The following is a 15,261-nucleotide window of genomic DNA, read 5'->3' as shown; positions in this document are numbered from 1 at the left end:
CAGCAGGAAGTTATGGAGGTGGCTCCATGGGAGGAAATATGATTGGTGGGAACAACTATACTTCATTCTAAAGCATTCTGAAGATGGTGGCATCAGTCTTTTTTTTTTCTTACCATTTGAAAGTCTTACAAAGCATCATGTCAGATGAGTGAAAACCGTTCATGAGCATCAATAAATAACCTGAGAAAAGAAGGGCTGCTGTGTTTGTCATCCGGTGGGTGTTTGTTTATTTATTTATACTGTCGGCCAAGTAAGGGCCTTTACAGAAGTGGAAAAAATTGAACAAAGAAAGTCTCTCTCTAAGTTTAATGACAATGCAGTATAATCACGGTATCTTTAAAATGTAACGTGGTGAACAAAGTATTTTACTCAAATTATGTGCGTCGGAAACATACCGTAAAAACCGGAACTTTTTCTAAAACAAAACCATGGCGAAAAGTCTACCCTCGTCTTATATACCGGTCATTGGTGGAAAAACTACGGTCTTACAACAATGGTCAGCTGAAGTCAACAGCCTCCATTGCCATCAGGAGCAGTGCGGTGTGTTGATATTGTCACACCGCCATTTTGCATTTCCGTTGTTGCAAAGCTATTTTGGTTAAAGCTGTTTTTTCACATTTTGTTCCAAAATTAGTGGAAGCCGATGGCAATTCGTCGCCTTCAAGAAAAACGCGATTGAGTGCGCGGAAGCTCGCGGCAACCTTTTGGCACAGCGCGAATTTGGAGTATCTGAAAAGAGCATTCTGTACTGGCGGAGGCAGAAGCTGCGTATTAGAACTTGCAGCATCCAGAAGAAAACCATTTCGTGGGCGGGCCGCAGCGTATCCAGAATTGAAAGGAAAGGTTGTGCTGCGTGCAAGATCGCAGCCGAATGCATCCGCCTGAAAGCGGTAGATTCCGCGTGCCTCTAGGCTCGCCCTGGGTGCGGCGATTCATGAGGAAGGGCTTTGCTCTATGGCGCCATACTTCTGTGTGCCAGAAACAAACACGTAGGTCGATGGGAGTGCAATACTGTTAAAAAATTGGCGGGTGTACATACGAGCAGCATTTTAATGAAAATAAACACTGACCATTGTGCAGCCTGTTGAGTTGCATTTGTTTCAAGGTAAGGTTGTCTTTCGGTACTTTTTCTATTGAAAACGTTTTTCATTTTTAGAATTGGTTAGGGGGTCGACCTATATTCCTGTGTGACCTATAGTCCGGTTTTTATGGTACATGGTCAGACACTTATGAGAGAAGATGAGAGCCTCTAAACCTGCAGTAGCACTGACAGAGGAATGTTCATTCCATTAATCTTTGGAAAGAAAAGCTATATTTGAAGGTATCATTGTCTGTACCCCAAATAGTTCATTTTGTACTCCAGGCAACATTCAGAGAAATCCTTGGGTGACATTTTCGTTATTATTGGTGCAAACTAACAGGGTGTCTAGCAACCTGGAATTTTCAGGGAAATTTCGTGCATTTGGAGAAAACAAAGGAATCGTCTGGGATGCCATCAAAAGGTTCGCAAGTACCTGAAATTAACACAAGTGCCTGGCATGATACCTGTGTAAATGGCATGACACCTTTTCGTTTCATATGCACAAATTGTTGGCATCAAAATGTGCGCCATGAGATTCATTTTGGAAACGCTGCTCTGCTCTCCAAGCTAAGCTCAAAGGTGATGCAGAAACCAAGACAAATATAGGATAGTTGCTGTGTGGTTCTATCTATGATGGCAATGTTGCCAAAAGCTGCTACTTGAAAATCCTCTCATGCCTGTCCCATGGCAATGCAGCTGTATACCGTATTTACTCACGTAATGATCTCTTTTTTTCTGAAAAAATTGACGCAAATTGTAGGGTTGCGATCATTGCGCGGAGTAAATTTTGCACAAAAAATTTGAGCATCGAAAATGCAAACAAGTTGCAGGTCAGACTTCTTACAATAGCTATCACGATTGTAACCAAAAATAGAAGTTGAGTAAGGCTTGCCTTTGTAATAAATGCACACATTACACAGGTATCACATGGACTGCACATTGCCCTTTTATTTTTTCTTAATCAAAAATTTTTTCAAGAGTCCGAATCCTCACTGTCGTTGCTGCACGATTCGTTGTCGGAAACGGCAGTGTCATCGCTGGGGGCATCTTCGTGGTAAGAAAGTCGTCTTCCGTTTCATCCAGAGCGTTGGATATGCCAGTTTTCTTACTCTTGGCCACCACCTGGTCAGGGATACCGCTCCACGCTCCGACAATCCACGAGCAAAGCACCTCCACAGACGGTCTTCTGATTTTGCCGCTTGGCGTCAGATCATGTTCACCCGCCTCTTCAACGTGAAGAAACTTGCCCGTTTTGGGTCCGCAGGAAGCCCGGCAAGTTTTGTTCGTAGCCATCGGCTTCTCACGCTGCTTTTTCCAATACCGTATTCGAATTTCGTCGACGCCAAAATGTCTGGTCGCAGCACGATTGCAGTGCTCCAGCGCATAATCAATAGCCTTGAGCTTGAACGTGGCCGTGAAACGTGCGTACCACCCGATGGTGAAATGGCACCGACACATGATCACAAAGCACTCCGCAGACTCAAAATTGCGTACACGAGCTTTCATAGAGCATGCAGGACGGAGACACTCCATTTCCATGCAAGTGCTTATATTATTTTTGTCAAGAATTATGCAAACGTGTTTGCTGCGGGTTGACTACAGGTCAACTAACAGGCGGCTGCCGCTGTAGCAGTGCGGGACATCAGAACAAAAATGGCGGCTGACAGAGCAAGCCGAACGTAGCCCGGCAAGTTCGGGGTACGATCATTACGCGGAGAGTAAAAAGAACAGAATTTTGAGGTCAAAATTCAGGGGTGCGATCATTGTGCGAGTAAATACGGTTAGTGTCAGCATAGGGTGCCTTGTAAAAGGCCTGAAAGAAAAATTTGTTCAATATGACTTAAGGCCTTCATGGTTCATCAGCAGCGAAACTCGCCGTTGTTGATTGCATAGGCAGTAACAAAAATTAAAGCAAGGGCATCATTGTTCCTGAACAGGAAGTGACATTTTCCTGTTTTTCTTTTTGGTGTCAATGGACCAGGAATGCTGTAGATTATCATTGCCATTCCCCTTTTTTCAGCCTCTTCAGTGGTTCGGGAATTTTTCCTGAAAGTCTGGGAACTTGAAAGCAGCTTGTTAGATATCCCGGGTAATATCTGCCATAGTTCGTGCCTAGAGAGAGAGATGAATGTTTTAAAGGGTTGGCTCAAGGCCTAACGGGGGTAAGGAAGGTAGGGAAGAGCTAGGTGCGACTCGCCATGGAAGCCTTGCAAGCAAAGCTCTACAGCGTGCCTCGAATATGTGGGTTCGATGCAGGCAAAATGCTAGAGGCTCTTGTATTGTACGATGTCGGTGCGCGTCAGGTGCTCGAAATTATCTGCAACCCTCCACTAACGCATCCCTCTTAGCCTAAGTTAGCCATTAGTTGCAGCATAGCTGGCTGTTCCCTGGGGCAGGTGTCTAGGCAAAGGGTAATGGAGGGTCTAAGAAAGGGGCTCGTTTGGTGACATTGCTTCAACAGCCGTTGATCCCCTTCAGGACTATGCTGTAGAAGGCTCGGAACGGAACCCATGGGGTTGGGAGCGGTGATAAGTTGTGCTCTCCTTGCCAGCCCGTGGGCCGGCTCATTGCTTGGATTCTCGTCATGACCTGGCACCTACTCGATACAAATTCAAGGCAGATTTATTATGCATCTCCTCATTAATTATATATTCACTTTTCATCCCCTGCATATTCGTGCTTATGTGTTACTGCATTTGTATTCAGGTCAATGCTTTTTCGTCCAACTGTTTTCTCTCATACAACTCTCTCTTACAGTTTTGCTATAGTGTACTTCCTGCTTCTGTACTTGTCCACACTCCTCTGTAATGCCCGCGGGTCCTAAGGATAGTATAGGTGACAGCGTGTAAGGACATCGCGTGACCTTTCCTTTCACGGCCGCCTGCACACAGCCTAGAGGCTTGGCAAGACCATCCCGCCTGAACGGTCATCATACATTTTCAATTTAGTCGCACGACTCGGTTATCATGCGCAGTAAATGTGATTGAAAGCCTTCACTTTTTTAGGAGACCTGTTAACCCAGTTGCAAGTGTTCAGGAGACTAGCACAAAGGAGGACAAATAATGGCTGCCTAAGGAGTCGCACTATCATTCAGCCAGTAGAAGGTCACGGTGTTTTCTGCTGATAGGGGGCCATGAAGTCTCCATTAAGGTCTCTGTATGTGGAAAATCGCATGTCGCATTTGGAACTCCCCGAAAGGAGTCTTTAGAAGCTCTTTTTCTTAGAATGTAACTACTTGAGTTTGTCATCACTCTAAGGCAGGAATGAGCCACGCATAACTAACCCTTTGCAGAGGAGCGCAGTTGAGATACAGGCCGGATGTCGTGTGCACGTGCTAAAACTTTAGCATCCAAGCTTAAGCTACATCCAGAAATTGTCGCTGTTTTCTATGACTTATAAGAAGCCGCATAACGCGCAAGGGCGAGGACCTCGTGTGTCTGCGATCATGTATTCATTTTCAGGCCTATATGCTTGCTTCCAACTCTTGCTCCCGTTGTTTAGCGCAGATGCTCGTTGAGTTTTCTGGCTAAATGTGCGTCATTTGCACACTGTAGACTTGCTGTGCACCTGAGTTCGGAGCAGTGGTTTCTCTGCAAAGCAATGAAAATGCCAAATCAATGAGAGAAACTTACCATGCTTTCTCTAAAGCATGACATCTGTGCAATCATTATGACTTTCTCGCATTTGTGCAAAAATTATTGGGGTACTACCATTGGTTATCCTCAAGCCGATTGTGTGATCGGGTTTGCAAGGCAACACCAGAGAAAAGGCGGCCTCCTTCACACGTGCTTCCAGTTGAAGTACGCTGAGGAGGTTGAAATACGAGTGCCCTCTTAGTGCATTATCTTATCTTATCCAACACCATTGTACTGCATAGGGCAGTTAATTTTTTATGTTTTCAAGACTCAGCAGATATCCGCAGTTGACAATGCATGACTTCTACAAGAGGAATGCGATCCCCGAAAGCTGCTGTATTTATTTATTTGTTTTTTTTACAGATATTGCCAAATCGATCCGTGATGATTGCAGGAAGACCACATACAGGGATTTTCACCTAAGACTTTACAGAACTTTTAAAAATAGGCTTTTTGAGTTACAAGAGCGCTTTTTTCACCATAGCATTCTCAGCGGGTGTAGTATAACGCAGAATTCAACTGAGACATGCTTAGTAGCAGGCTGGTTAATATTGAATAGTTAACTTTTTAACTATTACTGTTAGGCTCCGTAATTATTGAGAGGCGTGTAGCCCACCGTAAGTAATGTCCATTTATGTTTTTTATAATTCCGGAAACGCAGTTGCCGTCAGCGCTGTGGCGCAACAAACTGGCTACATCGCGGCAGAATACATGCGCTTTCGAGAAACTCAGGCAAAGCAACCTCTCTAATGCAAGTAACTCGTTGAAACAGCCCATTGGGTCACTCCGAGTGATATCGGGGGGGGGGGGGGGGGGGGGTCTACGGCGAGATGCCGCAAGCGGGAAATGAATGGGGAGATGGCCACCGACTCGGGCAGCAGAATTAGGCTACAGTGCTCTAGAATATGGGTAGTGGGTTCAGGAGCCGGCGCGCTCCATGCGATGCAGTGAGGCGGCGAGTGTCGACAGGTCCCGGATGTAAGCGGTGGCGCTGTTGTAGCGTGGGCTGTAGGCTCGGCGCGCCCGCGCGCGCGGCTAGCAGTCCCGCCAAGCTGCCTGCAGCTGTTTGTTGCTTTTTGTGCGGTGCATTTTTCCTCTTTGTGAGTTCGCGGCGTTAAGACTACGGTCATGCCGAATCGTCGGCGTCAACGGCATTGTTTTGCTCCCGGGTGCAAAACGGGATACCAGTGGACGAAAGGCGATCAGCCGTCGCTCTTCGCTGTGCCAAAGGATGAGAACCGACGGAAGCAGTGGGAACGCAACCTTCATCGAAAAGATAAGGTTTTGGACGAAAACTGCTGTATGTGTGAGCTACATTTCGAGCCATCATGCATTGTGAGGGACTTTATACACATCATTGACGGCAAAGAAGTCCGCATCCCGCGTGGAAAGCCGGAACTTTTACCTGATGCGGTGCCAACTTTGCTGCCGAGCTATCTGTCAAAGAAAACACCGCTACAGAGACCACCTAGAAAGAGGAAAAGCACAAGTACATATCCTAATGAAGCGAAAAGACCACAAAGTAATGCTTCCGACGTTAACAAGGAATCGAGGTGTCCGGGCATTGACACTGGAGAGTAGCGTGTTGGCGAACGACCAAGTCCCTTGTGAAGTTGACGAAGCATCGGTGCCGGACGATTTTTCTAAACTGGATGTTCCTTCAGAATACTGGAGCTGCCATCGCATACCTGATTACAGTGGTACTGTGTACTGCAAGCTAAGAATGGGCGAAAATCAATGCGTGGAGCCAGAGAGTTTGCAGTGAGTTTACTGCAATTTGTGACAAAGGAGGGTTGCTCTACCCGTCTCGTGTGCTTTTTTTTTATGGTGAGAAGGCTGGAAAACCTTTTCATAACTTTTTTTAGTCAGGAAAAGCTGTGCAGTAACAGCATAGTAGATGTTATGGTGCTGGGAAAATCTCAGATTTCATGTGGTGTAGGGTGCAGCCAGCACTCAGAAGCGCTCACAGTCAGCATTCTCAAGTTTTATGTTTTGACAAGGCTGCATTTTTATGTTAAATCAATCAATGAGTCGCGAGAAGCTCGCAGGAAAAAGAAGCTTCATGCTAAGATGGGCAAATAAGTGCTCATAGTCGCGCGGCTAAATGTACTGTGCAAACAAGAAAACACGGCATTCCTTTGAGAAAACCAAGAATATGTCTCACACTGTGCATAGTTGGAGCGCTGCAATAAAGGAGTGCTTTGTTTTATAAAAGTTATTTTATCTTGTCTTGCATTCATCAGCGTTTATACATCGGCGGCAATTGACCCTTCGTTTTGATGAAAAAAATGCATGCATCAAAACAACAAATAAAACAGGGGCATGAAATCTAAAGTTCGACGAAAACTCGTCCGGTCAGGTAGAAGATTCATGTAAAAAGGAAAGGAACGCCGACCAAAGGTTGTTAGAAAAAAAGACTTTTCGGCTTCCCTACGGAAGCCTTGATCAGAGTTATCAAGGCCTCCATAGGGAAGCCAGAACGTCTTTTTTAACAACAACCTTTGGTCGGCGTTCCTTTCCTTTTTACAAAACAGAGGCATGCATACTACACTTAAAATTATCGCATTCACATGTAGTACGCTGTACACACAACGGTCTCTAAGTGAAGCGTTTTTTTTATTCCAATTTCTTGTTGCCCCGCCCCTCTACTAAAACACTTCCGATGGCTCAAGCTGGAGTACACTCGGCCACGTTTGCCGACAGCTTCGAGTTGGCCGCTGGATAACGGGGCCGCTCGTCCGCACCACCGCGCTATCGGCTGTTGGCTACTACTACATCTAATTTTCTTTATTCGCCGACAATATCTGTGTACAGCTTCACCTATTTGTAGGACCTGTTTTAAAAGACAGAGCCTTGCTTATTTCAAGACGATTCTATGCACAGCGCGCATCCAAGGCGCGGCGCGCCGCATTTCATACAGCCCATGCTCTGGTGGCGCCATCTGGTATCGTCGACACAAGTCGCCTCACCGCTGGCCGCTCCCTAAACCCACTACCCATATTCTAGAGCACTGTAATTAGGCTCCCGTGTGCCCCGGCCTCAATTGCCTGGGAACCACGAACGCGCGTGGTTTAACGCGCGCACATATACGTAGTATGAACAGAGATGGGCATCCTCACGAGGGCGCCCTCACCCTCACCTCATGAGGATTTAACTCTGTGAAGGTGAGGCAGGATGGGCGCACGAAAATTCGTGAGGACGAGCGTGAGGGAGGAAAAATTGTGAGGCGAGGGAGGGAAAATATGAGGTGAAGGAGCACAAGATGCACTGTCTAAGGGTGGTGGCCCGAACTGCACTCCGGGCTAACATTTTTTGCCTGTGCAGAACGTTATGAATTCCCATTTTAAAGCGCTAGTTCTTAGGGTGAAGGTTCCCGGGGAAGACGTAGTATATCTGCAGTCTGGAGGTACACGAGGTGAACAGGAAAGACGGGGAGCCGCACGTCTTCTCCGTCGCCGCGATGTACTACACCACACTGGCAATGCTATGCCGAAAAAAGCGCTCTTCTGGCTCAAAAAGCCTGTATTTAAATATTGTGCACGTAATCGCGCCTGATTTTATGGACCAAATTTCTTGCAGGCATGGTAGGGAATCGACACTCAGCAAAAAATCACGGGCGGTTTAGCTTGGGGTTAACCACGAATTATCTTGCGCTAGCATCATTAGCCCTGGTTTTGCACAGTTTTTCTTGACTTTCTATACTTTTGCTTGGCCGGAACTGGCTTACTGTGGTTGACATATCATATCATGCAAGTTTGCCTGATATTGCGTCAGTTTAGACTTGTAATGTGGTAGAATTGGCCAGTCTCTACACTCACAGATGCCTAGGAGTCCTGATTCCTCTCCTGGTGCAGAGGTCTACGCGCCACTTACTTGAAATGGCAGTTGCTGCCATCGGTGGGGCTTGTGAGATTCATGTTGTTCCTGGAGAATCTTTCGTGACTAATCATTAATTGAACTGCCACGGTGAGCAGTTTGCTCACAGTCTGGTGGGAAGCTTGTGATACTGTCACAACGTGACGTGACCAAGGTGGCCCACGAGCTAGAAGGCTTCGGACAGATAGGCAACCGCTTTTCGGTGGAGTGGAAGGTCTAGGGCACTAAAATGGCAACCACTGGAATCGTTCTCCCCAGACTATAGTGAACTAGAATACTGGTCTAGTGGCGCGAACGGAGGCGCGCGGCAGCGGAGCAGCTGAAGTAAGACTCCTCTCCTCGCCGCAAGGGGCGCTGCCGCGCCTTTTACTAGCTCCGCGCCTCTGCCGCCGTGCTGACCGGGCAGTACGAACGGCTCAACACTTGCTCTTTCGTGCCTCACTGCTGGTGTTCTAGGTTCCAGTTCTGCATCTGTTGACAAGCTTCATTTATTTCTGTCGCACCTAGCTGAGTGCGTGGGAAAACCAGACTAATGGAACGAAAGGCTTTTATAAGCTAGTCGACAGCTACAGGAACTAGTAACACTGTCTATAGCGTACGTGTTGTCACTGTTGGAGCACCTAAGAACGTGTAAGTTTCAGTTACCTGATGACAAGTAGAGTGAGCCAGGATCCGGCTAGGCATCTTATCAGAATTGCGCGCCAATTTTCGTTCTGGCCGCAATACCCGTATCCAGCGCGTAGTTATACTGGAATCTTCTTTGCATTTAACAACCTTTCCCACTCAGTTTCTATGGGAAACCTCGAGCCTGGCATCCTCATTGACATTTTGTATGCAGATGCTGGCCAGCAAAGCTGTCTCAGTGGCACGCAGGAGCTTGATGATAAATTCCAGATGCAGGCAACATGCAGATGCAGCACGCGCAGTATCTGTCTCAAGGAAATGGCGCAGTATCTGTCTCATATATCGCTGGACACCTGAACCGCGCCGTAATGGTTGGATAAAGGAGGGAGTGAAAGAAGAAAGGAAGAAGGAGGTGCCGTAGTGGAGGGCTCCGGAATAATTTCGACCACCTGGGGGTCTTTAACGTGCACTGACATCGCACAGCACACGGGCGTCTTAGCGTTTTGCCTGCATAAAAACGCACCCGCCGCGGTCTGGTTCGAACCCAGGAACTCCGGACCAGTAGCCGAGCGCCCTAACCACTGAGCCACCGCGGGGGGTCAAGCGCAGCACTTAATCCTGGAAATACCGCCACACCACTCCACTTGCACTGTAGCATCAAGCGACAGGAGGCAAATATTATAATAGAGAAGCTTGGGCGTGTTGGTGGTGGATCATTCTTAAAACACAGCGCTAACAATTCGAGGGCGCAGAGACAATGGGGCGATCGAAAGAAACGCGAACAGAGCGGAGCCTATAGGCGCTCCGCTGTTCGCATTTCTTTTGATCGCGCTTTTACTTCGGTGGTAGCTAAATGACGCCAGAGTCGTCCGTAATGTTTTCTAGGGTGACTCTAACGTCTTTTTCTTACCACCGAGGTAAAAGCGCGATCAAAAGAAATTCTGACAGCGGAGCGCGCGGTGCCGGGTTCTTCGTGTTTCTTTCCATCGCGATCGACAGTACACACGAGCGCTCGTGTGTACGTCTCGTCTATGTGCACTCGTATTGTTAGCGCTGTTTCGTATTGTTAGCTGCACGGTTATGTAGAAAAAAAAAGATGCCGCCTTGAAGACCGGCTGTGAAGCGTGTCTGAATTTGCTTCTAATGACTATAGAAGCGACAGCGAACCCAAGCCAGCCGAGTTCACTCGCATGAACGACAAGGGTGACTTTCGTCCCTCTGAAGGGCCCCCTCTACAAATTGTAGCTGACCTGGAAAATACTTGCATGGCATGCTTTAGTCTCCTATAAAGCTTGATATTGTACAGGTGTTTAAGGCTATAGTACCTAGCTATCACTACTTTTTACATAACAAAACCGCCTTCCATTTTTGAACGATCGGAAGTAAAAAGATTCTGAGTATTAGAAAATTAGTCGGTGCGCTTAGACCATGAAAGGAACTTATAATTAGGGTGAAATTCCCTTGCACATAATTTCGGCTGGTTGCTCGAAGAATGTGCCTGCCAGGAAGCCAAGATTTGCTGTAATTATTATTTTACAAATATTTGCACTTACAGGGAAGCCTTGCCTAAAATTGGGGTAAAAATGTTTTTAACCGTGGGTAAATTTTTGTGAACAAAATGTGTTTCTGAAGCCGCTGAACCGCTTCAGGAAAAGTTATTTGGGAGATCACTCGTTCAGTGCTCTCACAGATGAATCACTAGGGCAGCTCAATAGTCGCATGTAAACAAAATCAGCTCAGTAAGAGATGCACCTAAACAAATTACATCCACCAGCAAAACTATGAGCATTTCGCATTGCCCTTTGTCGGTAGCAGACGACACAAAGCGACGCAATTTTACATCATCGCCAAAATGCGCAAAGGGGCACGGTGAGGAAAAAAGGTGCCTATAGGGTTACGTTGAAGTTAGTTGAAGCCAATGGCATGCAGGTTTCTAAACTAGGAGCGTATTATGCACCCCATCGTTACGACGATGCGGAGAAACATACACAAGCTCCTGAAGCAGCAGCGACGGCGCCGCTAGAAAAAGTTGCAGTGGCGTCATCTGGTGGCTGCTACGCCAAAGAGCACGCCCGCGCCCTCCCGTTTGCGCACTAGACCAGTAATTCTAGTTCACTCTACCCCAGACTCGAGCTTTAGCAATCTCGGAAGGCAACCGTACCGACAAATCCCTGACAATCGTAACGAACTCGCAAATGGCAAGTCGAAATTACATGAATAGCAAAATAGGGAGCAGAGCGCTACGCATTATAGACACCCACCCTGACAAAAACATTAAACACACGATTACCTGGATGCCAGGGCATACAGCGGTAAAGGGAAACCAAGTGGCTGATAGAGTGGCTCGAGGGCATACAAGCCGAGCACCCTATGCATACAGCCACGAGGAACCCGAACCTGTAACCCTAAAATATTCAGACATACTGAATTACTACAAAGGTCTAAGAAGAAGATATCCACCACCCGACGCAAGACTAAGCAGGGAAGACGCAGCTGCATGGAGATTAATCCAAACAGACACCTTCCCCGACCTAAATATCTTAAGCAAAATGTTTCCTACACAGTACGAGGCAAGATGCCCATGGTGTGGTGACAAACCAACACTCTACCATACGTCATGGGCCTGTCAAAAGATAGAGCTGCCGATCATTATGATAGTCAATAACCCGAATATGGAACAGTGGGAGGGTATGCTGACCAGCACACACCTTGAGACTCAAAAGGGTCTCTGATAAATAGAGTGCGAGGCGCAGCCATTCTCAGTGGAGCTTTAGACTAGGGCCCCAACCCTATAACAAGATAGAGTGTCAACCGAAGAAGGAATACACCATCTGTAGCCATCAAAAACGAATTTGAGAGCTCAATAAATGTCCTTTCCTCTTTCCTCGGGAAGTTAGTGATTACCAATATTCAGTCCAAATGCTGCATTTTAGCTACTTGTTTGATTTTGAAGTGACCTTAATATTAAGCGACAGCATAAGAGCCTCACTGCAGCCGAGAGCCGGCATCGCACTGGGAGAATACACTAAAGAAAAAAAAAAGCTTAATAGCTGGGGGAGCGAGATCCGAACCTCGCGGCGGCGCTAAAAAATCACCACCGCGCTGGCCGCTGCTTCAGACCACTACGCCATCGCCACAGATTTTTTTTAAGCATGGTATTTATAACATTAAAAATATAGTTTATTTACATTAATTATATTATTTACAAAGCATTTAGGAAATTCCACGAAACACGTCGCAAATAGGCCACCTCATGCTCCGAAATCTTGCCGAATCTAATTTCTAATGCCTCGGCTCGTTTTTTCCTCTTGTGTTTGTTATATTCCGGGTGCATTTTGTTTTTGGCGGGGGGGGGGGGGGGGAGTGAAAACATCAGATTTTGTCTGTCCGGTTTTATTCCAACTTTAGTCAGAATGGCTCTTCCTGTCCTCGTGGATTACCCGCAGCGGTGGCTCAGTGGTTAGCGCGCTCGGCTACTGATCTGGAGCTCAAGGGTTCGAACCCGACCACGGCGGCAGCGTTCGACGGAGGCGAAACGCTAAGGCACCCGTGTGCTGTGGGATATCAGTGCACGTTAAAGATCCCCAAGTGTTCAAAATTATTCCGGGGCCCTCCACTACGGCACCTTTTTCCTGTCTTCTTTCACTTCCCCTTTATCCCTTCCCTTACGGCGCGGTTCAGGTGTCCAACAATATATGAGACAGATACTGCGCCATTTCCTTTCCCCCAAAACCAATTATTATTATTATTATTATTATGTCCTCGTGGTGCTAAGTTTCAATTTGAGAGGTGCGCACCGCCTCCGCAAATTCTGCCCATGTGTTGTGTACCCCTAGAGCGATTAGTCTCTCTGTGGATGGGCACATGGGCAGAAGCAGTGCTCTTTTTACGCATTTTCACATTAGAGACTCAATCTTTTGTTTTTCCACCGCTCCCAAATCTATATACGGCGTTGCGTAGCTCATCCGGCTGAATATGCACGCCTGTACCAGTCTAATCAATTTTTTCCTTTAACCCTCGGCCCCTGCTGGCCACCCGCCTAATTAGGCTCAGGGTCTGCATAGCGTGATTCTCCAGACTTCTGATAGTCTCGCCATTATGTTCGTGTGACTGGAGAATCAGGCCCAAGATTCTGATTTGCTCGACTATTGGTACCTCCTTACCCGTCATTTTAATTTTGGTCTCCGACGGTGGCTTGCACCTTAAGTGCTTCAGATTATATATAAGTAATTTTGATTTCTGCGACGAGCACGCTAGGCCTCTCTCGGCCGCGTACTCGACTATGATGTCGGTGGCGGCCTGGAGCAGGTTTTCGACGGCCGAATCACTTCGTCGGTCGACCCAAAGGATAATACCATCCGCAAATATACTAAATTTTAATCGCTCGAGCTTTGCCAATTGCTCGGGGAGCTCTTTCATAGCCACATTGAAGAGTAGTGGAGACAGCACCGATCCCTGGGGCGTACCCTTACTCTTTAGCTCAATTGCGGGGGATTCCAGCAGTTGGAACTTCATGCAGGCAGTTCTGTCCGTCAGGAAGTCCCTGATGTACCGATATGTCCTGGTACGTACATTAACCTTGTTCAGCCCTTCCAGGACCGCCTCATGCTTCACGTTGTGGAAAGCCGTCGTGAGGTCCAGCCCCAAAATGGCTTTCGCATCTTTAGACCTTGAGTCTGTAATGTCATGTTTGATTTGGAGCATGACGTCCTGCGTACACAATTAAGTGAGGTCGGAACCCGACCATCTCATGTGGCCACAGATCGCCCTGCTCCATGAAGCTCATCAGTCTGGTCTGGACGACGTGCTCCATAAATTTCCCAACGCACGAAGTTAAGGAAATTGGTCGAAAATTTGCTAATTGAGGAGGCTTTCCTGGTTTCGGTATTAAAATAATGCTTGCCGTCTTCCGCTGTTGTGGGAGCTCACCTTTTTCCCAACATTCCTGCATGCCGTTAGATACCTAATGGAGTCATCTTCTAGGTTCTTGAGCATTTTGTTCGTTACCCCGTCAGGGCCAGGAGCCGACCTCGTTTTAAAGGGCCACAGAAAGGGATGTTTGAGCTTGGCTTTAAAATGCTTGCACTATGTAGAGTACAGGCCACCGAGCGTCCATGCCGCGTACGAGACCTCAAAAGCGAGCGGGAAATTTACATATTTTTAAAAACTCCCGCTTTCGCACGCAAACCTGGCAGACGACGTCACGTGTTGCAAATGACGTCAGCAGCCGGGGGTTATCATTGGTTCAAAGCGCCAAACTCTTTCAGACGTCACGCGCTAACGCGGCCGCGGCCACTCCGCGCGCACCGCAGCCAGCGAAGGCAGGGGAGTGTACGAGTGAGTGGGGCCGGCGGAGGAGCGCCTCCGTTTTGGCGTGCGAGACAGGAAAAGGCGCGAAGACGTAGAAGTTCAAATTTTGTCTGCATATAATGGGTTTATGGGGGTTGAACGTCCCAAAGCGACTCAGGCTATGAGAGACGCCGTAGTGAAGGGCTCCGGAAATTTCAACCACCTGAGGTTCTTTAACGTGCACTGACATCGCACAGTACATGGGCCTCTAGAATTTCGCCTCCATCGAAATTCGACCGCCGCGGCCGGGATTGAACCCGCGTCTTTCGGGCCAGCAGCCGAGCACCGTAACCACTCAGCCACCGCCACGGCTTGTCTGCATATAACTCAGCTCCCACAACACGCATTAAAATAATTCTTGCTGGGGGATACTTATGAACCGTCGCCTTTTAACATCTCAGACATAGCACACCTTTATTGAGACCCCCTTTCTGGGTCCCTTTAAGTCTTACACCCTCTGTCCTCACTTCCGCTTCTGTGATGGGGGCGTCCAGCGCCTCGTTAGGCGCTCCACCATAGTCAGGACGTGGAGTTCGCGAAGTTTTCCCCACGTACGTCTCAATTAATTTCTTCATGAAATCATCATCGTTACCTTCGAACGCGTGCCTCGTTTTGGCCAATCTTATACCGGATTGCGTCTTCGAGTTTTCAGGGTTCAGCAAGTGCCGGAGGAAGTTCCCCGTCCTGGGGGTGCAC

At 47.5% G+C, this 15,261-nt stretch overlaps 2 protein-coding genes across 8 annotated transcripts in view; one reads left to right on the top strand and one right to left on the bottom strand.

Annotated features, from left to right (window-relative positions):
* LOC144132664 (heterogeneous nuclear ribonucleoprotein F-like) overlaps positions 1 to 192 on the top strand; it is a 36,827-nt gene extending 36,635 nt beyond the window's left edge. For 2 of the 4 annotated variants that reach the window (XM_077665250.1, XM_077665252.1), the window contains exon 11: positions 4 to 192. In XM_077665250.1, the coding sequence (XP_077521376.1) occupies positions 4 to 71 (68 nt within the window). In that variant the 3' untranslated portion in view covers positions 72 to 192. The remainder of the gene's footprint in view (positions 1 to 3) is intronic. The other 2 variants (XM_077665253.1, XM_077665251.1) reach the window with 1 other exon arrangement.
* A 1,819-nt stretch (positions 193 to 2,011) lies between these two features.
* The window catches only part of LOC144132660 (organic cation transporter protein-like), a 49,428-nt gene continuing 36,178 nt past the window's right edge, over positions 2,012 to 15,261 (bottom strand). For all 4 annotated transcript variants that reach the window (XM_077665240.1, XM_077665238.1, XM_077665241.1 and 1 more), the window contains one exon: positions 2,012 to 4,671. In XM_077665240.1, coding sequence (XP_077521366.1) covers positions 4,608 to 4,671 — 64 coding nt within the window. In that variant the 3' untranslated portion in view covers positions 2,012 to 4,607. The remainder of the gene's footprint in view (positions 4,672 to 15,261) is intronic.

Source organism: Amblyomma americanum, chromosome 5 (assembly GCF_052857255.1).
Source record: "Amblyomma americanum isolate KBUSLIRL-KWMA chromosome 5, ASM5285725v1, whole genome shotgun sequence".
In the NCBI taxonomy this organism is placed as follows: domain Eukaryota; kingdom Metazoa; phylum Arthropoda; class Arachnida; order Ixodida; family Ixodidae; genus Amblyomma; species Amblyomma americanum.
This window is presented reverse-complemented; position numbering and strand designations above follow the sequence as displayed.